At 37.2% G+C, this 24,436-nt stretch overlaps 1 protein-coding gene across 1 annotated transcript in view; it reads right to left on the bottom strand.

Moving 5' to 3' along the window:
* The window catches only part of HBS1L (HBS1 like translational GTPase), a 510,596-nt gene that overhangs the window by 28,423 nt on the left and 457,737 nt on the right, over nucleotides 1–24,436 (bottom strand). The window contains exon 14 of the mRNA XM_053710900.1: nucleotides 910–1,000. Within this exon, the coding sequence (XP_053566875.1) occupies nucleotides 910–1,000 (91 nt within the window). The remainder of the gene's footprint in view (nucleotides 1–909; nucleotides 1,001–24,436) is intronic.

The following is a 24,436-nucleotide window of genomic DNA, read 5'->3' as shown; positions in this document are numbered from 1 at the left end:
GCGGTGTTGAATCAGACACTGATTCCCCCGGGGGGAAGCAGTGATCCGATCCGTCATTTCTGACATAGGAAGAGGCTTGCGACGACCGGGGGAAGCTGGAGCGGCTGTCAAGATTAAAAGGTAAGTATTTACACAACACAAGTGAAATGTATATTTTGATGACTTATCAGTGTTTAGACACAGGCATTGTATTTCGACTGAGTTCACAGCTTCTAGGCATGCTCCAGCAGATAATCCCTATGCATTTTTGCATTCTACCAAAACAACAATAGATATAGATTCAGCAATAAAAGGAAATTTGTGGGGAGAGCTTTACAATTCAGAAACTAAAAAGAAAGGGTTAATGGTAAGGCACTGCAGTATAAATTTGCAGGTATAGTAATTAAAGCACATATTATATTTTGTCTCTATCCCAACTTGTTGTATGTCCCTTTAAGTGCCCTTTAAGCACTGCAACATCTTTCTCTATAAATATTTTGGTGTCAGTCTATTAGGAAGAATATTTGCATCAAACCACAAATGATAAATACTATGTAAACTCTAAAATGATTATACCAAGTATGGTAAAGCTAACTCTTTAAAATAATGTAACATAATAATAAAAGGTTTTTACCTTCATTTACAAGTTAACTAAATGCAAACCTCAACTACAATTTTGCCTGTAATAAGCACCTTACAATGTGGTGACAGCTGATATCAGTTGGCTGAGAATAAGCAATGTATGTTCTAAACTGCCAAGTAATAATGTGTATGTTCCTGTTTACTTTGAGTGAGTTTCAGACACAGTTTCATTAATAAAGGAAAAGCTATAAATCAGTCATAAAATAAAACCACTAGACTGTCAAAGACAACGCCCTGTTCACAAGATCTTGAAACTGCTGCTGAGTCAGACACTCTTGGTGCACTTACTTGATTTTAATGATATCCACGCCGGTCAAAGTGAGACTAACGTGATCTCCTGCTGCTGCCCAATCAACTGCTTCATCATGCAACGTAATTCCTGGAAATTAGTAATATCAGAAGCTGTCAAATTGATGAATAATGAACCAACTAAAATTAAAAATAAAGTCATGCATAGCCAAACCAAATGTTTGCAAGCTGCAAGATTTAAATACAAATTAGTGCCACAAAAAAATCTTCAATACAACAAGTAAAAACAGCATTGTATACAGTAGTGATTCTTACTCACTGAGTTGGGCAACAGGCTAGTTCAAAATACAAACAAAATGTACCAAATTTCATCTCAAACAGTAGACTATACAGTGTAAACAATACACATTCAAAGAGCTCCTAGCATCATCTTTATGAACAAATGTATTAAACCATGAGTGTTTCAGATTAATAAAACAAAGTGCAAAAACAAAATAAACTGTTAAAACAATTATAGAAATAAAGCATCTTAGGTTTGTAGCTAAAAGATAAACTAAAGCCCCCCCCCCCATAAAAACTGAAGTAATCATTGCAAATAAAAATATGATTATTTACAGCATTCTTCTTTTAATGTAAATTACCTCAGAAATTTGTGACTGTCGTTATTACGCTGCCCTTAAAGAGGTTAAAGAATATCCTGCAAGATTTAGAATGCTAATTTATTTAACATACTACACAGTGATTGTTTGATCCAATGCAGAAGATATGTTAAATTGGTCACAACATAGGATATAAGATTTTAAGAATTATTGTTCCTTTAGTCAGAAAAATAGAACACATTCCAATAAAGCTACATTTTAAATGTGTATATTTCTTCCAGTATGTATAATACTTTTTTTTTTTCATTTCAGTGCTTATCTATCAACAAGCATACACACACACACACAGACATGCGCAGTCCAACATTTTCGAACACAATCCAGTGAATAACCTGAAAGGGAAATGAAACCGAAATTTTTTTATTTTATTATTCAGATAGAGCATGCAATTTTAAATAACATTTCTATTATCTAATTTGTTTCAGTCTCTTTGTATCCGGTGTTAAAAAGTATACCTGGATATACTCAGAAGCTGCTTTTTAGTGGCTGCACATATAAGCATCTTGTCATTGGCTTTCAGCTTACCCCCAGTAGTGCAATGCTGCTCATCAACAAAGGATACCAAGAGAATGAAGCAAATTAGATAATAGAAGCAAATTAGAAAGTTGCTTAAAATTGTATGATCTATCTGAATCATGAAAGACAAAGTTTGCCTTTCATGTCCCTTTAAATATTAAAAAAAGTAAATGGCAAACTGGAATAGGTTAATAAGTTTAGGTTACTAGAAACTTAAACGTATAGGTCTTTCCTTTAGAGAAACTGCAAAGAAAGTCAAGATGTCAGTGATCAAACTCACCAACATCAAGGGAAATCATGCAAAATCTTTGTGGGCTTTTTTTGAGCATTATATTGTAAAGTATGCATGTTTCCTTCACATCTAGAATTTTGTATAGATCGATAAACACCTTCTAAGCTAAAGTCTGCCTTTATAAAATTATTTGAGAGACCTTGCAGTACTGATGAGCCAAAGGGGCATATTTATCAAGCTCCGTACGGAGTGTCTACAGACCGCTGCTCCATAACCTGTCCGCCTACTCTGAGGCGGCAGACAGAAATGAACCCAATCGAATACGGTCGGGTTGATTGACACCCACTGCTAGTGGCCGCAAATCTGCAGGGGGTGGTATTGCACCAGCAGTTCACAAGAACTGCTGGTGCAATGATAAATGCCGAGAGCGTATGCTGTCGGCGTTTATCGATGTGCAGCGGACATGATCCACTATATCGGATCATGTCCGCTCGCACAATCATAAATATGCCCCATAATACTTAGTGGAGAAAAGAATATAATTATCCGGCACACACTTCACAAACGGAGGTTTAGTACGTAGACACAATATAAAACATAACTTTTAATATATAGAACTAAAAGGTGTTAACATAACACTGAGTAAAAACGCTTTAAAAAACATACACACAGTATTGCTGTCTGAGTAATAGGGAGGGAGGATAACAAGTATCCTATAGTGTGTGTATATGTGTATATATATATATATATATATATATATATATATATACAGGGAGTGCAGAATTATTAGGCAAATGAGTATTTTGACCACATCATCCTCTTTATGCATGTTGTCTTACTCCAAGCTGTATAGGCTCGAAAGCCTACTACCTATTAAGCATATTAGGTGATGTGCATCTCTGTAATGAGAAAGGGTGTGGTCTAATGACATCAACACCCTATATCAGGTGTGCATAATTATTAGGCAACTTCCTTTCCTTTGGCAAAATGGGTTAAAAGAAGGACTTGACAGGCTCAGAAAAGTAAAAAATAGTGAGATATCTTGCAGAGGGATGCAGCACTCTTAAAATTGCAAAGCTTCTGAAGCGTGATCATCAAACAATCAAGCGTTTCATTCAAAATAGTCAACAGGGTCGCAAGAAGCGTGTGGAAAAACCAAGGCGCAAAATAAATGCCCATGAACTGAGAAAAGTCAAGCGTGCAGCTGCCAAGATGCCACTTGCCACCAGTTTGGCCATATTTCAGAGCTGCAACATCACTGGAGTGCCCAAAAGCACAAGGTGTGCAATACTCAGAGACATGGCCAAGGTAAGAAAGGCTGAAAGACGACCACCACTGAACAAGACACACAAGCTGAAACGTCAAGACTGGGCCAAGAAATATCTCAAGACTGATTTTTCTAAGGTTTTATGGACTGATGAAATGAGAGTGAGTCTTGATAGGCAAGATGGATGGGCCTGTGGCTGGATTGGTAAAGGGCAGAGATCTCCAGTCCGACTCAGACGCCAGCAAGGTGGAGGTGGAGTACTGGTTTGGGCTGGTATCATCAAAGATGAGCTTGTGGGGCCTTTTCGGGTTGAGGATGGAGTCAAGCTCAACTCCCAGTCCTACTGCCAGTTTCTGGAAGACACCTTCTTCAAGCAGTGGTACAGGAAGAAGTCTGCATCCTTCAAGAAAAACATGATTTTCATGCAGGACAATGCTCCATCACACGCGTCCAAGTACTCCACAGCGTGGCTGGCAAGAAAGGGTATAAAAGAAGAAAATCTAATGACATGGCCTCCTTGTTCACCTGATCTGAACCCCATTGAGAACCTGTAGTCCATCATCAAATGTGAGATTTACAAGGAGGGAAAACAGTACACCTCTCTGAACAGTGTCTGGGAGGCTGTGGTTGCTGCTGCACGCAATGTTGATGGTGAACAGATCAAAACACTGACAGAATCCATGGATGGCAGGCTTTTGAGTGTCCTTGCAAAGAAAGGTGGCTATATTGGTCACTGATTTGTTTTTGTTTTGTTTTTGAATGTCAGAAATGTATATTTGTGAATGTTGAGATGTTATATTGGTTTCACTGGTAAAAATAAATAATTGAAATGGGTATATATTTGTTTTTTGTTAAGTTGCCTAATAATTATGCACAGTAATAGTCACCTGCACACACAGATATCCCCCTAAAATAGCTATAACTAAAAACAAACTAAAAACTACTTCCAAAACTATTCAGCTTTGATATTAATGAGTTTTTTGGGTTAGTTGAGAACATGGTTGTTGTTCAATAATAAAATTAATCCTCAAAAATACAACTTGCCTAATAATTCTGCACTCCCTGTATATATATATATATATATATATATATATATATATAGATAGATAGATAGATAGATAGATAGATATAGGAGACAGAAAAATATGTATATTATCAGTGGTCAAAGGACAGAGAGGTCCATTGAGTAGCACCCAATGACTTGACAAAAAGTTCCCTATATACAATTTGCACTATGATTTGATAAATCTCACATGCAGTGGGCTGTCAAGCGGCTTAACGCTATACTGACATAGGGTGTACATACACAATTATTGAAAAATGTCAGGGCATAATCCTTGCAGAACCAACAATGAGTTAATCAGCAAAATAATACCCCTAAATACATCTAAATATGCCATGAACGGCAACCACAATTAAATACTAAGACTGGCATCTTAGATAATTGACTGAGCAGATAGTTTTGAAGCTAGAAGAAGGAAGAGGTCTGACAGACCCAAAGCCAGAACAAAATCAGAAGACAAGTTTCTGAGAGTCAGTAGCTTGCGGCTTACAGGAGAACAGCATCAAGCACACCTTAATAATGGTCAAAGTAAGCAAGTCTTACTTTCAACTTGAAGACAAGACTTTGAGCTGCATGTTTGACAGGTCAAGTGGCAGTAACAAATCTGATGATAAGAGGCTTCACTGGGCCAAGAAGCACTACCAGTTGACCACTGAATACTGGAAGAAGGTCTTATGGACAAATGAATAAAAAATTAAATCTTTTGTTCATAAGGCAGGGGTTTTGTACAGGGTCAAGCAGGCAAGAGGATGGTTCTTTATTATGGCACACCAGCTGTCCAACATGGAAGAGGAAGATCTTTGCTGGATATAGAGTTGACGACTTACACAGGGTGAGTGGCATTCAACCAAAAATTGCACAGCATTTTGTAGCACCTTGAAAATATATGCCTAGAGCAAGATAAAAACTCTAAACAACACCCACTGCTACGTCAAAACTACCTTAGAAGAAAACAAAATTTATGATTATCTAATAAAAATTTTTTTTCTTTATGGTGAGAATCCATGAGACATTATGTGGGATTACAATGCCATCCACTAGGAGGAGGTGAAAACACCACAACATACTAGAGCTTTAATCCACCCCCCTCTTACTGAATCACTCAATCATACATATGGCCAAGTTGAGGAGAAAACTAGAAAAGCAGGAAAGGACAAAGTGGGGCAAATGAATGTGCAAAATACTAGTCCTGCCACCAGCTGTTCAGAAGAGAAAAAAAGAGCATCTTCCAAGACAAAAGCTGAAGGTCTAACCCATGCATGGGTTCAAATAGAGTGGACTGAAGAACCCTAATAACCAGATTAAGACAAGGAGGAGTAACTGGTTAAACTACGAACTTAATTCTAATCAAGGCCTTTACAAAGGTCTGAACATCAGGAATTTCGGCAATCTTTTGTGATACAAAACAGCCCTCTGAGGAAGCGCTATGTGAAACGCACGTCAGGGGCACATTCATGAGAGAATAGTCTCTTTTGTTTTAATCTTGCTTACTCTGATTTTCTAACCTAATTGCATGCAAGATTTTGCCTTATTGTTATAACAAAAGCCTAGGCAGTATAAAAGTAATAACAGCTCCCACTATAGAAGGAGCATGGCCTTAGACAGTATTATAAATAGGGAATAGAGTCATTGTAACTGTAGCTTAAGAGTTATCGGGGGCTGATTAATCACGCAGATATAGACACAACATCAGCATTGATACTTTAGGCAACATCCAGATTACAAATGAATCTCAGAGTTTAAAGAGACACTCAATTAAAATTAAACTTTCATTATTCAGATAGAGCGTGCCATTTTAAACAACCTTCCAATTTACTTCCATTAACTAAATGTGCACAGTCATTTTATATTTAAACTTTTTGAGTCACCAGCTCCTACTGAGCATGTGCAAGAATAAGTGTGTATGCATTTGTGAATGGCTGATGGCTGTCACATGGTCCGTGTATGCATTTGTGAATGGCTGATGGCTGTCACATGGTACGTCTATGCATTTGTGATTGGCTGATGGCTGTCATATGGTACAGGGGGAGTGGAAAAAGACATAACTTTTAAAATTGTCAGAAAAAAAATCTACTACTCATTTGAAGTTCATACTAAGTGCTATTGCATTGTCTTGTTATCTTGCATTTGTTGATTATGCAAATCTACTGTGTTGACTGGTCCTTTAAGTGATTTTTAATTTAAATGTGTGTGAAGTGCTTGACCATTTCAATCATAAATAAAAAAGTGTAAATGGCATGAAACAAATAATAAAACTGCACTGAGTAAAATAATATAAATACGGGTAGGCCAATATTTTTTGTGTGCAAGAATTACTTACTTTTGATTAAAAATGTAAGTCTATTGCTCTAATTTCCGTCATCATCGACCATGAACTGTTTGTTTAAATGTTTACAGAGCACGCATAAATATGTAATTAAATAAGTTAATTTAAATGCAATTAAGATGCAAGAGAGTAGATATAAAACATAATTCTGTTTTTATCTCTTGGTTTTATATAAACACTTTTTTGCTGTTTAATATAGTGAAAACACAAATATGCATATTAAAAATCCAATACCATAACCTCCTATGTTATATCTATTATTTGTCACCAAACAAAACTGAAATTAGTTTAAAAAAAAAGTTACAAAGAGTAAACCACATACCTAAAATTCCTTCTTAGCAACCAAAACCTCTGGGACCGGTGGATGTGTGGCTCTTCAATAAAAGAATGCTAATGTCAACTAACTCTACTTGAGGTGTTTGGTATATTAACAAGATAATCTTGGGATCTTGCCTTAATCTTATTTTTTTTGTATTTATTTGCATTTTCAAAAACATTACAAGTTCTATTAAAAATAAAGAATTCCAAATGCAAATCGATGGATATATCAACAAGAGTGAAATAAAAACAAAACGTAAAACCCCCCCAGAAAATCAGTACATCAGTTCAACAAACATAGACTTACATTCAAGTGGTAAAATAGATATTCAAAAATGCAATAAAGGCATAATTAGATTAAATGTCTAAATAGGAAAGCAGAAACAAGAGAAAAGAAGGAGTACAGTCCCTTCCCAAATTAGATGACCAGTAGAGAAATAATGGAATATGCTAGTTAGACCGCATGTTAGGTATCTGTGGGGCCATCAAAAGTTAAAGTGTGGGATAGCTAATCCCAATAACATTTCACATCATAAAAAAAGTTGAGTTGTTAAAGGGACACTGAACCCAAATTTTTTCTTTCGTGATTCAGATAGAGCATGCAATTTTAAGCAACTTTCTAATTTACTCCTATTATCAATTTGTCTTTGTTCTTTTGCTATCTTTATTTGAAAAAGAAAGTCCAGAACCTTGGACAGCACTTGTTTATTGGTGGATGAATGTATCCACCAATCAGCAAGAACAACCCAGGTTGTTCAACAAAATGGGCCGGCATCTAAACTTACATTCTTGCTTTTCAAATAAAGATACCAAGAGAATGAATAACATTTACTAATAGGAGTAAATTAGAAAGTTGCTTAAAACTGCACGCTCTATCTGAATAACAAAAGAAAAAAATTGGGTTCAGTGTCCCTTTAGCTAAAAAAAGCAGTATTCTCCTAACCAGAGTAACTCTGCTGTACAATTAATCCACATTTGTAGGGTTGGCGTATTCTGGGATTTCCAATTTTGGGAAGCCAGTGATCTAGTGCTATTGAGCCCAAAGTGTACGTCTAATTTTACAAGGATGCAGTTCACCTATGTTTAGGAGTGCAACTCCTAGGGACAGGGAGCATTGACTTCAAAGCAACATTTTGAATACAGACTCTATTGGGGTCCAGAAAGGCCTAAGCTTGTGGCAACCCCACCAGATATGAATCAAGTCTACACCAAAATCCCTTGAACAGGCACCACTCGTTCTTGAGATGGATAGGGATCAGATACCACCTTGTTAGTATTTTGAAGTTAAATTCTAAAATGCGGGGTGACAACGGAAGACTCTCTCATATTTTCAAAAGCTCTATTCCAATCTTCCTCACTTATTTCCTGATTCAGTTCCCTCTGCCATAAACTGGTATAAAAGAGGAGGGGGTGGCCTGTGCTTCCTAGTAGCACTTTGCAAACTATGGCCAAGGTTCCTTTAAAATTTGAAGTGCCGAGGCACAAAATGTTCAAATGGAGTTGGAGGCCTTAGAAAATTAGGGCAATCCGGGGATAAGTGCAGAAAAGTCCTGCCACTTCCTTTCGTTCATCTCAAGGTTTAAGTCTTCTCTGACCCAAAAGAAAATAAATTGGTATCGTGAGCCCAAATTCAACTGGTCTCTTACAGCTAGGGATCAAGCCCTGAAGTTCAGCATTTATCGGAATGGGTGACAAAGGGGATTTGGGAGAAGAGAAACCTGGAGTGTGTCTGATAAGTGCATACCAGGTTTGAAAAATGTGCCTGTACAAGTTGTAATTGTTGATCTGAGGAGGTCTATATTCTTTTGGGACCCAGCAAAAAGAGTCCACATTATGGGTCTATAGAAGGTGGAAGTCTATGGTAACCCATGCCCTTGAGTTGGCTCCCCTATGCCAGTCAAGCCCTACAGTAAGATGCAAGGTTCGGTACACCCAACCCCCCTTAGTAGTAGCCTTATATATAATGGATTTATTCTAGGTTTAGTCTTAATAAAACTGGTAAAGCAAGCTTGAAAGCTGTATAAGGAATGAGTAGGAATACAGTGCATGGTATATAAAATACGGGGAAGAATGGTGATCTTTGTAGCCTGTATTCGTCCCAACCATGAGAGGTTTGTTTTTTAATGACTCTTTACAAGAAAGTATTATAGTTCAAGTGGAATAGTCTAGACAGACTACGCTTCAGAGATATGTCTAAATACTTTATATAGGCTCCTATAATTTGTAGGGACAAAAAGTGCTCAGGACTCTGAACGAGAGTGAGTCAAAATTAACATTCAGTATTTCTGATTTTTGAGAATTTACTAGGAAGTTGGATAAGCATCCAAATTTGTCAAATCCTTTAAAAAGTCTAGAAATGAGGTTGCAGGAGAAGTTAGAGAGACCAACAAATCATCCGTGAAAAGTGTTAGCTTATACTCATTTGGTCCTAACAAGCACTTTCACCTCTGGTTTACCCCTTATATGGGCAGAAAAGGTTTCCATGGTTAATATAAATAACAGAAGGGAGAGGGGGCTCCCTTGCTGTGTTGCCTTGTGCCATTCACGATAATGAAGCTATTCAAGAGTAGACCATTCGCCCTAACCCTGGCAGTAGGACATGAGTACAGATTTAGCGTCAGATAAACGTTTGCATGCGGGCGATAAGGGGTTTATTGCGGGTGTTTGCGCTTGTCAGATTTACCACTGGTATTATGAGTTGAAAGCAAATGCGATCACTTGAGCACAAACGCGATTTCCGCTAGAATAATTACCGTGTCCTCAGACCTCTTAAAAAATATATCACAAAGTACATCTACACTCAAAAAAAACACTATGTAATAAAACTTATTAAAAAATATTGCACACAAAAGTTATAAGGGCTCAATGAAATTAGATCTCAAGTGTTAGAAAAAAATGGAAGGCAGGCAAAGGTCTTTAACATAGAGATACATACAAATACATGTCTAAAGATGTATATGTGTGTGTGCGAATATATATGTGTATATATATATATATATATATATACACTGTATATATTTATATATGTGTACATATATATTTATATGTGTATATATGTATTTACAGACATATAAACACATAAATACATATGTAGACATATATATATATATATATATATATATATATATATATAAGTGCATTGGAGTCCTTTGCAGTTAAAGGGCCACTGTAAGTAAATATTTTCTATGCCTGTTACTAACTAACTACCCCAAATACGCTTTTATCAATAGCATTTCATTATCATATCTCTACCGTATATCAGAAATCTTGTCTGCAAATTTAATTGTTTTCCAAACCCACTCCGTGGGTATCCTTTGCTCTGTACCAATCCGTTTACAATACCTAGGTTTCAAAATGGCGCTTTAAACACAAAGTTATTGGTTTAAGTATTTTGAACATGCAGTGCTGAAAATAGTGGGCAGGATAACGTGACATCATCGGCGAATAAAAGATATAACTTTTAGAACGTTATGAAACTTCGTTTTGGAGAAAATATAGGTCAGTAGGTTTTAATTAATGTTTATTAACTTTAATATGTTAGTTGTTTAGCTTAAAAATTATAACAGAAAGTAATCCTTTAAGTAGATAAAAACATATTTATGCACTGTTTATATTTAAAATAATAAAATGTTGGTGTATATTTACTGTAAATATTATGTATTTATAAATAGATATTCCTACATATATGTATATCTTTGAAAGTTTTATAATATTTATTAGTGAAGCCATCTGGGCCTGGACTTTTTTTTGGATGGTAAGCCCTCTATCGCTTTAAAAATTTCTTGAAGGATATATTCCGCAATCAGAGCATTGTCTGAGGGGGACAATCTATGGGTAATTTGATAAAGATTTTCATATAAGTTCCCAAAATGCTTGTGCTATGTCAGTCCATATTAGACTCCATATTAGATGGGGAAAGAAGCTTTGGGATATTTGTGGCGTAAGTTTTTTGTTGAAAGGGACACTCAAGTCAAAATTAAACGTTCAGGATTCAGAAAGAGCAGACAGTTTAAAAAAATATTTCCAATTTACTTCCATTATTAAAAATTGCACAATCTTTTTATATGCACATTTTTTGAGGCACAAGCTCAGAGTATACATATATTAGTCTGATGATGGGCTGATGTCTGTCACATGATATAGGGGGGGCTGGCAAATGGGAGAGAAATAAAATCTACTGCTTTTGTAAATTCAGATTAAGTGTTATTGCATTGTCTTTTTATTATGCACTTGTTAATTATGCAATTCTACTGTATTTAGTTGTCCTTAAAGTGCCCTAGGTAGCAGTGAGCCAATTTTGTTACCTCCCTTACAGTACACCTTTGTAAGAAAGAGGGCTTTTCTAAAAGTGTCCTGTTGGAGCCAAGAGTTTAGTTAACCCCTTAATGACAACTGACGTACCAGGTACGTAATGCAAAAACTAACAGTTAATGACAATGGATGTACCTGGTACGTCAGTTGTCTAACAGAGTGCTGGAAGCGATCACAATCGCTTCCAGCAGCTCTGAGGGTATTGCAGTGATGCCTCAATATGGAGGCATCCTGCAATACCCCTTTACAAGCCTCAGATGCAGAGAGAGCCACTCTGTGGCCCTCTCTGCACCGGTAGCGATGGTGCCGTTGTCCGGGTGGGAGGGAGCATGCGTGTGCGTGCACGAGGTGCGTGAACATAGTGCGAGTGCATGGGGGTGCGTGCACGAGGCGCGCGTGCATGTACACGTGCATGTACACGTGCACGCGCGTGCATTAGCCACACTGACACCAATGAGGGCAGAAAGGGAGAAAAAGGTAAAAAAAATTTTTCAAATATAAATGGATCTGGGAGGGGGAGGGGGGTGGGGGTATTGTGGGGGGGCTGCTACACTACAGAAAGAGTTAAGTTAAAAATAAAATAAAAAAATACTTTGGTTTTGGGGGCCAAACTGGGTACTGGCAGACAGCTGCCAGTACCCAAGATGGCGGTAATTAGGTAGGGGAGAGGGTTAGAGAGCTGGAGGGGGGATCAGGGAGGTTGGGGCTAAGGCAGGGGTCTATCACATCTAAAATATTTTATTATTTTTAATAAAAAAAAAAAAAAACCTCTTTTATTTAGTACTGGCTGACGTTCTGCCAGTACTTAAGATGGCGGTAACAATTGTGGGGTGGGGGAGGGAAGAGAGCTGTTTGGGAGGGATCAGGCGGTGGGATGTGTCAGGTGGGAGGCTGATCTCTAAAATTAACCCTGCAAGCTCCCTACAAGCTACCTAATTTAACCCCTTCACTGCTGGGCATAATTCACGTGTGGTGCGCAGCAGCATTTAGCGGCCTTCTAATTACCAAAAAGCAACGCCAAAGCCATATAAGTCTGCTATTTCTGAACAAAGGGGATCCCAGAGAAGCTTTTACAACAATTTCTGCCATAATAGCACAAGCTGTTTGTAAATTATTTCAGTGAGAAACCTAAAATTGTGAAAAATGTAAAGTTTTTTTTTTTATTTGCTCGCATTTGGCGGTGAAATGGTGGCATAAAATATACCAAAATGGGCCTAGATCAATACTTGGGGTTGTTTATTACACTACACTAAAGCTAAAATTAATCCTACAAGCTCCCTAATTAACCCCTTCACTCCTGGGCTTAAAACACGTGTGGTGCGCAGCGGCATTTAGCGGCCTTCTAATTACCAAAAAGCAACCCCAAAGCCATATAAGTCTTTTATTTCTGAAAAAAGGGGATCCCAGAGAAGCATTTACAACCATTTGTGCCATAATTGCAGAAGCTGTTTGTAAATAATTTCAGTGGGAAACCTAAAGTTTGTGACAAAATGTGTGAAAAAGTGAACTTTTTTTTTTTTTATCGCATTTGGCGGTGAAATGGTGGCATGAAATATACCAAAATGGGCCTAGATCAATACTTTGGGTTGTCTTCTAAAAAAAAAATATATACATGTCAAGGGATATTCAGGTATTCCTGCAGATATCAGGGTTCCAATGTAACTAGCGCTAATTTTGAAAAAAAGTGGTTTGGAAATAGCAAAGTGCTGCTTGTATTTATTGCCCCATAAATTGCAAAAAAAGCAAAGAATGTGTAAACATTGGGTATTTCTAAACTCAGGACAAAATTTAGAAACTATTTAGCATGGGTGTTTTTTGGTGATTGTAGATGTGTAACAGATTTTGGGGGTCAAAGTTAGAAAAAGTGTGTTTTTTTTCCATTTTTTCCTCATATTTTATCTTTTTTTTTTTTTTAGTAAATTATAAGATATGATGAAAATAATGGTATCTTTAGAAAGTCCATTTAATGGCGAGAAAAACTATGTGTGGGTACAGTAAATGAGTAAGAGGAAAATTACAGTTAAACACAAACACTGCAGAAATGTAAAAATAGCCATTGTCATTAAGGGTAAGAAAATTGAAAAATGGTCCGGTCATTAAGGGGTTAAAGGGACACTGAACCCAAATTTTTTCTTTCATGATTCAGATAGAGCATATAATTTTAAGCAACTTTCTAATTTACTCCTATTATCATTTTTTCTTCATTCTAAGGAATCTAAGCTAAGGAGCCAGCACATTTTTGTTTCAGACCATGGACAGCACTTGTTTATTGGTGCTGTCCAATTAGCAAGGACAACCCAGTTTGTTCACCAAAAATGGGCCGGCATCTAAACTTACATTTTTGCTTTTCAAATAAACATACCAAGAGAATGAAGAAAATGTGATAATAGGAGTAAATTAGAAAGTTGCTTAAAATTGCATGCTGTATCTGAATCACAAAAGAAAAAAAATTGGGTTCAGTGTCCCTTTAAGCCAGTGCTTTCCAAACTATGTGTCGGGACACACTAGTGTGTCGGCAGCAATGTGTAGGTGTGTCCCTGCTTCAGCACAAATTTTTTTAAAATTAAATTATTTTTCTTTTAAATTGTTTTTTGGTTTCTGACTTTCCACCTGCTTGCTATGCATATCACATGGTTGACACGTGAGTGATACCTAGTGGGTCACAGATCATCTTAACCAATTGGCACAGCTCAGTGGGAACTGAAACTATTACCATTGGCAGATTTGGCGGCACATTGGCTCCTGACTGCACGTGTAGTCTCCTTAATTGGCTCGTGACTGCAAGTGTAGCTAGTGAGTGTGACAGCAGTGTGTTTGCAGCGCGGGCAGTAGTCAGTCGGACTCACAGAGCTCTGAGGGTGGCAGCTTAAACGCTGAGCTGAAGTCAGAAGGCAGTGGGATTTCTTTGCAACTAGCTCCCAGTAGTGCATTGCTGCTCCTGCCCTTGATATATGGGTAGGAAGTGGAAGCTTAAAAATGCTTGATGATGAAATTCGAGTGTCTTTATCTAATATTACACCAAATATTCCGAAACTGTGTTCATCTCATCAACCTCATACATCCCATTAAAATAGTAATTAGCTATTGGTGTTATTAAACATGTTTTTTAATTCTTGCACATACTTACTGTTACTTGTAAATGCATTTTGTTATTATATAATTTATGTATGTGTCTGTATCTCTTAGTTTAACCTCCTTTTTGCTAGTACAACTGAATTACTGTGTCGCGAAATTATGTAGGTCTACAAAGTGTGTCACCAACATGAAAAGTTTGGAAAGCTCTGCTTTAAGCCCTAATTGCAACAAAGTCTATAAAGTTGGGTTGGAGGGGTTAGCTTGATGGTCTCATTCTATTTGCCTATCTTTGAGCCATAATAACATTTTTTAACATAATTGTTATCAAACAGTGTTAATATGAGGGTAAGTGTACTGTGTAATATATTTTTTAAGTGTTTTGTGCAACTTTTTTGTTTCAGAAAAAAGTTAACCACAGCTCTTAAATCGCGGTAAGGATTGAAGCATAAAAGGATTTTGCTCAACTTGTAATATCAGCAGAATGAAAAAGACTCGCAAAAAACTGTTTGCGCCTCACTTGTAATCTAGCCCATAGTAAATTACTTTTAAGTGATACAGAATTTAGGTAAAACATTTAAAAAGGTTTTAAAACTTTTTTTTTTTACAAATGTTTTGCAGTGCACTGCTGAAAATGAATATAAAACCTCACAATTATCCACATTCCTGCAGAATTGTCACACGTTGGAAGATCAGTTCCTTTTCGTAGCTTCTAGGCAAGAGCAAATGGGCCATTTCTTCCATGTAATTGGCAAGAGTCCATGAGCTAGTGACTTATGGGATATACAATGCTACCAGGAGGGGCAGTTTCCCAAACCTCAAAATGCCTATAAATACACCCCTCACCACACCCACAGTTCAGTTTTACAAACTTTGCCTCCTATGGAGGTGGTGAAGTAAGTTTGTGCTAAGATTTTTACGTTGATATGCGCTTCTCAGCATTTTTGAAGCCCGATTCCTCTCAGAGTACAGTGAATGTCAGAGGGATGTGAAGGGAGTATTTGCCATGATTAAAGTTTTCCGTATATTTCCTTGTTGCAGACTGTCAGTTTCATATCTGGGAAATGCTTTTTTATGAAAATGTATTTCTTACCTGGGGTATAGTCTTTTTTTTTTTCAAATTGACTGTCTTAAATTCGCGGGCAGAATTAGGCTTGCAAGGGCGCAAAATGCCAAAGTTTATTGCGTCATTCTTGACGCAAGATTTTTTAGGTACGAAGTTACGTTCGTTGACGCAAATTTGTCATTTCCGGTGTCTTAGTTGACGCTGAGTCCTTCACAAGGTCGCTTTCGGACGTTTTTGGCGCCAAAAAATATTTTTCTGTTTGTTGTCCATCATACTTGGCGCCAAATATTTTCATTATTTAAGACCCCATTCCTATTTGCCTCTTTCTATGTCAGAAGGCTATGCTGTTTGCATTTTTCCCCATTCCTGAAATTACCATATAAGGAAATTGATAATTTTGCTTTATATGTTGTTTTTTCTCTCTCTTACATTTGCAAGATGTCTCAATCTGATCCTGTCTCAGAATTCACTGTTGGATCCCAGCAGCCTGATAACAGTTCTACCAAAGCTAAGTGCATTTGTTGTAAACTTGTGGAGATTATACCTCCAGCTGTGGTTTGTAATAGTTGTCATGATAAACTTTTACATGCAGAAAATGTATCCATCAGTAGTAGTTCATTACCTGTTGCTGTTCCCTCAACATCTAATCCACAAGATATACCTGTAAATTTAAAAGAATGTATTTCTGATTCTATTCAGAAGGCTTTGTCTGCCATTCCGCCTTCTAATAAAGAAAAAAGGTCTTTTAAAAATTCTCATAGAGTTGATGAAATTTCAAATGACCGACAACATACTGATTTATCCTTCTCTGATGAGGATCTATCTGATTCAGAAGATCCTGCCTCAGATATTGACACTGAAAAATCCTCTTATTTATTTAAAATGGAGCATATTCGTTCTTTATTAAAAGAAGTGTTGATTACATTAGATATGGAGGAAACTAGTCCTCTTGATATTAAAACTAGTAAACGTTTAAATTCTGTTTATAAACCTCCTGTGATTATTCCAGTTCCTGATGCTATTTCTGATATGATTTCTAAAGAATGGAATAGGCCTGGTACTTCCTTTATTCCTTCTTCAAGGTTTAAACAATTGTATCTTTTGCCAGCAGTTAGATTGGAATTTTGGGAAAAGATCCCCAGTTCATGGGGCTATATCTACTCTTGCTAAACGTACTACTATTCCTACGGAAGATAGTACTTCTTTTAAAGATCCTTTAGACAGGAGACTTGAATCTTATCTAAGGAAGGCTTATTTATATTCAGGTCATCTTCTTAAACCTGCAATTTCTTTGGCTGATGTTGCAGCTGCTTCAATTTTTAGGTTGGAAACGTTAGCGCAACAAGTATTGGATCATGATTTGTCTAGCATTGTTAAGTTGATTCAACATGCTAATAATTTCATTTGTTATGCCATTTTTGATATCATCAAAATTGATGTTAGATATATGTCTTTAGCTATTTTAGCTAGAAGAGCTTTGTGGCTCAAATCTTGGAATACTGATATGACTTCTAAGTCCAGATTGCTTTCTCTTTCTTTCCAAGGTAATAAATTATTTGGTTCTCAGTTGGATTCAATAATTTCAACTGTCACTGGGGGGAAGGGAGTTTTTTTTTGCCTAAGTATAAAAAATCTAAAGGTAAATCTAAAGCTTCTAACCGTTTTCGTTCCTTTCGACATAATAAGGAACAGAAATCTAATCCTTCCCCAAAGGAATCTGTTTCCAATTGGAAGACTTCCTCAAATTGGAATAAATCCAAGCCATTTAAGAGATCAAAACCAGCCCCCAAGTCCGCATGAAGGTGCGGCCCTCATTCCAGCTCAGCTGGTAAGGGGGCAGATTAAAATTTTCAAAGATTTTTGCTTTTCAAATAAACATACCAAGAGAATGAAGAAAATGTGATAATAGGAGTAAATTAGAAAGTTGCTTAAAATTGCATGCTGTATCTGAATCACAAAAGAAAAAAAATTGGGTTCAGTGTCCCTTTAAGCCCTAATTGCAACAAAGTCTATAAAGTTGGGTCGGAGGGGTTAGCTTGATGGTCTCATTCTATTTGCCTATCTTTGAGCCATAATAATTTTTTTTAACATAATTGTTATCAAACAGTGTTAATATGAGGGTAAGTGTACTGTGTAATGTATTTTTTAAGTGTTTTGTGCAACTTTTTTGTTTCAGAAAAAAGTTAACCACAGCTCTGAAATCGCGGTAAGGATTGAAGCATAAAAGGATTTTGCTCAACTTGTAATATCAGCAGAATGAAAAAGACTCTCAAAAATACGATATTGCTTGCGCAAAACTGTTTGCGCCTCACTTGTAATCTAGCCCATAGTAAATTACTTTTAAGTGATACAGAATTTAGGTAAAACATTTAAAAAGGTTTTAAAACTTTTTTTTTTTACAAATGTTTTGCAGTGCACTGCTGAAAATGAATATAAAACCTCACAATTATCCACATTCCTGCAGAATTGTCACACGTTGGAAGATCAGTTCCTTTTCGTAGCTTCTAGGCAAGAGCAAATGGGCCATTTCTTCCATGTAATTGGCAAGAGTCCATGAGCTAGTGACGTATGGGATATACAATCCTACCAGGAGGGGCAGTTTCCCAAACCTCAAAATGCCTATAAATACACCCCTCACCACACCCACAATTCAGTTTTACAAACTTTGCCTCCTATGGAGGTGGTGAAGTAAGTTTGTGCTAAGACTTTTACGTTGATATGCGCTTCTCAGCATTTTTGAAGCCTGATTCCTCTCAGAGTGCAGTGAATGTCAGAGGGATGTGAAGGGAGTATCACCTATTGAATGCAATGGTTTTCCTCACAAGGATCTATTTCATAGGTTCTCTGTTATCGGTCGTAGAGATTCATCTCCTACCTCCCTTTTCAGATCAACGATATACTCTCATATTCCATTACCTCTACTGATAACCGTTTCAGTACTGGTTTGGCTATCTGCTATATGTGGATGGGTATCTTTTGATAAATATGTTTTCATTACTTAAAGGGACACTGAACCCAAATTTTTTCTTTCGTGATTCAGATAGAGCATGCAATTTTAAGCAACTTTCTAATTTACTCCTATTATCAATTTTTCTTCGTTTTCTTTCTATCTTTATTTGAAAAAGAAAGCATCTAAGCTTTTTTGGCGTTCAGAACTCTGGACAGCACTTTTTATTGGTGGATGAATTTATCCTCCAATCAGAAAGGACAACCCAGGTTGTTCACCAAAAATGGGCCGGCATCTAAACTTACATTCTTGCATTTCAAATAAAGATACCAAGAGAATGAAGAAAATTTGATAATAGGAGTAAATTAGAAAGTTGCTTAAAATGTCATGCTCTATCTGAATCATGAAAGAAAAAATTTGGGTACAGTGTCCATTTAAGAAATTCTCAGCTATGGTTTGGCACTTTATGTATTTATATAAAGTTCTAAATATATGTATTGTACTTATATTTGCCATGATTAAAGTTTTTCGTATATTTCCTTTTTGCAGACTGCCAGTTTCATATCTGGGAAATGCTTTTTTATGAAAATGTATTTCTTACCTGGGGTATAGTCTTTTTTTTTTCAAATTGACTGTCTTAAATTCGCGGGCAGAATTAGGCTCACGAGGGCGCAAAATGCCAAAGTTTATTGCGTTATTCTTGACGCAAGATTTTTTAGGTGCGAAGTTACGTTCGTTGACGCAAATTTGTCATTTCCGGCGTCTTAGTTGACGCTGAGTCTTTCACAAGGTTGCGTCATCTATGACTCGAGTGTGTCGCTTTCGGACGTTTTTGGCGCCAAAAAATATTTTTCTGTTTGTTGTCCATCATACTTGGCGCCAAATATTTTCATTATTTAAGACCCCATTCCTATTTTCCTCTTGCCTTTTTCTATGTCAGAAGGCTATGCTGTTTGCATTTTTCCCCATTCCTGAAACTGCCATATAAGGAAATTGATAATTTTGCTTTATATGTTGTTTTTTCTCTCTCTTACATTTGCAAGATGTCTCAATCTGATCCTGTCTCAGAATTCACTGTTGGATCCCAGCAGCCTGATAACAGTTCTACCAAAGCTAAGTGCATTTGTTGTAAACTTGTGGAGATTATACCTCCAGCTGTGGTTTGTAATAGTTGTCATGATAAACTTTTACATGCAGAAAATGTATCCATCAGTAGTAGTTCATTACCTGTTGCTGTTCCCTCAACATCTAATGCACAAGATATACCTGTAAATTTAAAAGAATGTATTTCTGATTCTATTCAGAAGGCTTTGTCTGCCATTCCGCCTTCTAATAAAGGAAAAAGGTCTTTTAAAAATTCTCATAGAGTTGATGAAATTTCAAATGAACGACAACATACTGATTTATCCTTCTCTGATGAGGATCTATCTGATTCAGAAGATCCTGCCTCAGATATTGACACTGAAAAATCCTCTTATTTATTTAAAATGGAGCATATTCGTTCTTTATTAAAAGAAGTGTTGATTACATTAGATATGGAGGAAACTAGTCCTCTTGATATTAAAACTAGTAAACGTTTAAATTCTGTTTATAAACCTCCTGTGATTATTCCAGTTCCTGATGCTATTTCTGATATGATTTCTAAAGAATGGAATAGGCCTGGTACTTCTTTTATTCCTTCTTCAAGGTTTAAACAACTGTATCCTTTGCCAGCAGTTAGATTGGAATTTTGGGAAAAGATCCCCAGTTGATGGGGCTCTCTCTACGGAAGATAGTACTTCTTTTAAAGATCCTTTAGACAGGAGACTTGAATCTTATCTAAGGAAGGCTTATTTATATTCAGGTCATCTTCTTAAACCTGCAATTTCTTTGGCTGATGTTGCAGCTGCTTCAATTTTTAGGTTGGAAACTTTAGCGCAACAAGTATTGGATCATGATTTGTCTAGCATTGTTAAGTTGATTCAACATGCTAATAATTTCATTTGTTATGCCATTTTTGATATCATCAAAATTGATGTTAGATATATGTCTTTAGCTATTTTAGCTAGAAGAGCTTTGTGGCTCAAATCTTGGAATACTGATATGACTTCTAAGTCCAGATTGCTTTCTCTTTCTTTCCAAGGTAATAAATTATTTGGTTCTCAGTTGGATTCAATAATTTCAACTGTCACTGGGGGGAAGGGAGTTTTTTTTGCCTAAGTATAAAAAATCTAAAGGTAAATCTAAAAGCTTCTAACCGTTTTCGTTCCTTTCGACATAATAAGGAACAGAAATCTAATCCTTCCCCAAAGGAATCTGTTTCCAATTGGAAGCCTTCCTCAAATTGGAATAAATCCAAGCCATTTAAGAGATCAAAGCCAGCCCCCAAGTCCGCATGAAGGTGCGGCCCTCATTCCAGCTCAGCTGGTAGGGGGCAGATTAAAATTTTCAAAGATGTTTGGATCAATTCAGTCCAAAATCAGTGGATTCAGAGTATTGTCTCTCAGGGGTACTGAATAGGATTCAGAGTAAGACCGCCTCTGAGAAGATTTTTTCTCTCACGCATTCCAGCGAACCCAGTAAAGGCTTTCCTGAAGTGTGTTTTAGACCTGGAGTTATCAGGGGTAATTATGCCAGTTCCGTTTCAGGAACAGGGTCTGGGGCTTTATTCAAATCTATTCATTGTCCCAAAGAAAGAAAATTCATTCAGACCAGTTTTGGATCTAAAGATTTTAAATCAATATGTAAGAGTACCAACTTTCAAGATGGTGACTATAAGGACTATTCTGCCTTTTGTTCAGCAAGGGCATTATATGTCCACAATAGACTTACAGGATGCATATCTTCATATTCCGATTGATCTGGATCACAAACAGTTCCTGAGATTCTCTTTTCTAGACAAGCATTACCAATTTGTTGCTCTTCCTTTTGGCTTAGTGACAGTTCCAAGAATCTTTTCAAAGGTTCTCGGTGCCCTACTCTCTGTAATCAGAGAGTGGGGTATTGCGGTGTTTCCTTATTTGGGCGATATCTTGGTACTCGCTCAGTCTTTACGTTCTGCAGAATCTCACGTGAATCAACTAGTGTTGTTTCTTAAAAGACATGGCTGGAGGATCAATTTACCAAAAAGTTCTTTGATTCCTCACACAAAGGCAACCTTTTTAGGTTTCCAGATAGATTCAGTGTCCATGAGTTTGTCTCTAACAGACAAGAGACGTTTGAAATTGGTTGCAGCCTGTCGGAACCTTCAGTCTCAGTCATTCCCTTCAGTAGCTATGTGCATGGAAGTTTTAGGTCTCATGACTGCAGCATTGGACGCGATCCCCTTTGCTCGTTTTCATATGAGACCTCTCCAGCTTTGTATGCTGAACCAATGGTACAGGGATTATACAAGGATATCACAATTAATATCCTTAAATCCCAATGTTTGACTTTCTCTGACTTGGTGGTTAGATCACCATCATATAATTCTAGGGGCCTCTTTTGTTTGTCCAACCTGGACTGTGATCCCAACAGATGCGAGTCTTTCAGGTTGGGGAGCTGCTTGGGGATCTCTGACAGCACAAGGGGTTTGAAAATCTCAAGAGGCGAGATTACCAATCAATATTTTGGAACTCCGTGCAATTCTCAGGGCTCTTCAGTTTTGGCCTCTGTTGAAGAGAGAACCGTTCATTCATTTTCAGACAGACAATATCACAACTGTGGCATATGTCAATCATCAGGGTGGGACTCGCAGTCCTCAAACTATGAAAGAAGTATCTCGGATACTTGATTGGGCGGAATCCGGCTCCTGTCTAATTTCTGCGGTTCATATCCCAGGTATAGACAATTGGGAAGCGGATTATCTCAGTCGTCAGACTTTACCATCCGGGAGAATGGTCTCTCCACCCAGATGTGTTTTCTCAAAAAGTTCAGATGTGGGGGCTTCCACAAATAGATCTGATGGCTTCTCATCTAAACAAAAAACTTCCCAGACCTCCTGTCCAGGTCCAGGGATCCTCAGGCGGAAGCAGTGGATGCGTTGACACTTCCTTGGTGTTATCAACCCGCTTATATTTTCCCGCCTCTATTTCTTCTTCCAAGAGTGATCTCCAAAATCATCATGGAGCAATGGTTTGTGCTGCTGGTGACTCTAGCATGGCCTCACAGGTTTTGGTATGTGGATCTTGTTTGGATGTCCAGTTGCCAACCTTGGCCACTTCCATTAAGGCCAGACCTTCTATCTCAAGGTCCGTTTTTCCATCAGGATCTCAAATCATCAAATTTGAAGGTATGGAAAGTGAACGCTTAGTGCTTAGTCATAGAGGTTTCTCTGACTCAGTGATTAATACTATGTTGCAGGCTCATAAATCTGTTTCTAGAAATAATTATTATCGAGTTTGGAAGACTTACATTTCATGGTGTTCTTCTCATAAATTCTCTTGGCATTCTTTTAGAATTCCTAGAATTTTACAGTTTCTTCAGAATGGTTTGAATAAAGGTTTGTCTGCAAGCTCCTTGAAAGGACAAATCTCTGCTGTTTCTGTTTTATTCCACAGGGAAATTGCTGAACTTCCTGATAGTCATTGTTTTGTACAGGGTTTGGTTCGTATCAAGCCTGTCATTAAATCAATCTCTCCTCCTTGGAGTCTTAATTTGGTTTTGAAGGCTTTACAGGATCCTCCATTTGAGCCTATGCATTCTTTGGACATTAAACTACTTTCTTGGAAAGTGTTCCTTTTGGCCATCTCTTCCGCTAGAAGAGTTTCTGAATTATCCGCTCTCTCTTGTGAATCTCCTTTTCTGATTTTTCATCAGGATAAGGCAGTTTTGTGGACTTCATTTAAATTCTTACCTAAGGTTGTGAATTTTTTTTTTTTTTTTAAATATTTTTATTGAGGTAATAAACCATAATAACATAACAAAAGCATGTGTTCAGACACAGATTGAAAGTGGTAAGGGCAAACATACATTCCACATATATAAAATAAGATAAATAAAGTTTAGTCCAATCCTCTAGGCATTAATATCACTATTAGGTTTGTGGTATCTACGATCATGGTACAGTAAACGCTATAGATATCAGAGAAGGCTTTAACTAAACCACATAAAAATATCAGCCATGGAAAAGTAGGATCTGGTAGAGGCCACAATAAAATACCCAAAGCCTCCGCCACATCACTTGTGGAGTTTAAATTTGGTGGACTTAGGGACAGATGTATGATAAATGTTAGTGACTGAACATACTGTCGTGGTGCCTCATTTTTTTAATTTTTTTTATTAGAAGTGAAATTGACCTCTGAGTCGCTACCCCCATCTTCATATAGTTTGTCTATTTAAGATAAATTAGGGCATAATGGAGAGCTAGCGGTTTTTATTTTGTTGGGGAAAAGAAAAGAAAGAAATACAGCGGGCAAGAGCCGCTCGAGTTAAGAAAGTGATAGAGGGGTATGGGATGAGGGAGGGGAAGGGGGGGGGCAAGGGTAAGGAAGGGATGGGGAGGTAAGGAAAGGGAGGGGGGAGGTAAGGGAAGGGAGTGGGAGGGGAGGGAGGGCGGAGCCAGTTAGATTGATTATCCAGCGAGACCTCTGGAGCTACAGATCTTTTGGGTATAAGGGAGAAACTTTGTGCTAAATCAGGTGGTGGAGGTACTGCTTAATGTAACTATATGTGCCTTCAGAAAAAAAGTACAACTGAAATCTTGTAGGCATCATAAACTCTAAGTAAAGAGCACGCCATACTTGCTCTAGAGTGTAGGTTAATAGCCTCACGGTGCTAGTTTAAATAGGACAAGGAGTAGATATATAAATTGATGTAGTTACCTCTAGAGT

The sequence above is a fragment of the Bombina bombina genome, chromosome 4 (genome assembly GCF_027579735.1).
Source record: "Bombina bombina isolate aBomBom1 chromosome 4, aBomBom1.pri, whole genome shotgun sequence".
In the NCBI taxonomy this organism is placed as follows: domain Eukaryota; kingdom Metazoa; phylum Chordata; class Amphibia; order Anura; family Bombinatoridae; genus Bombina; species Bombina bombina.
Note: the sequence above shows the minus strand (reverse complement) of the source record. Positions and strands in the feature narration are given on the sequence as shown.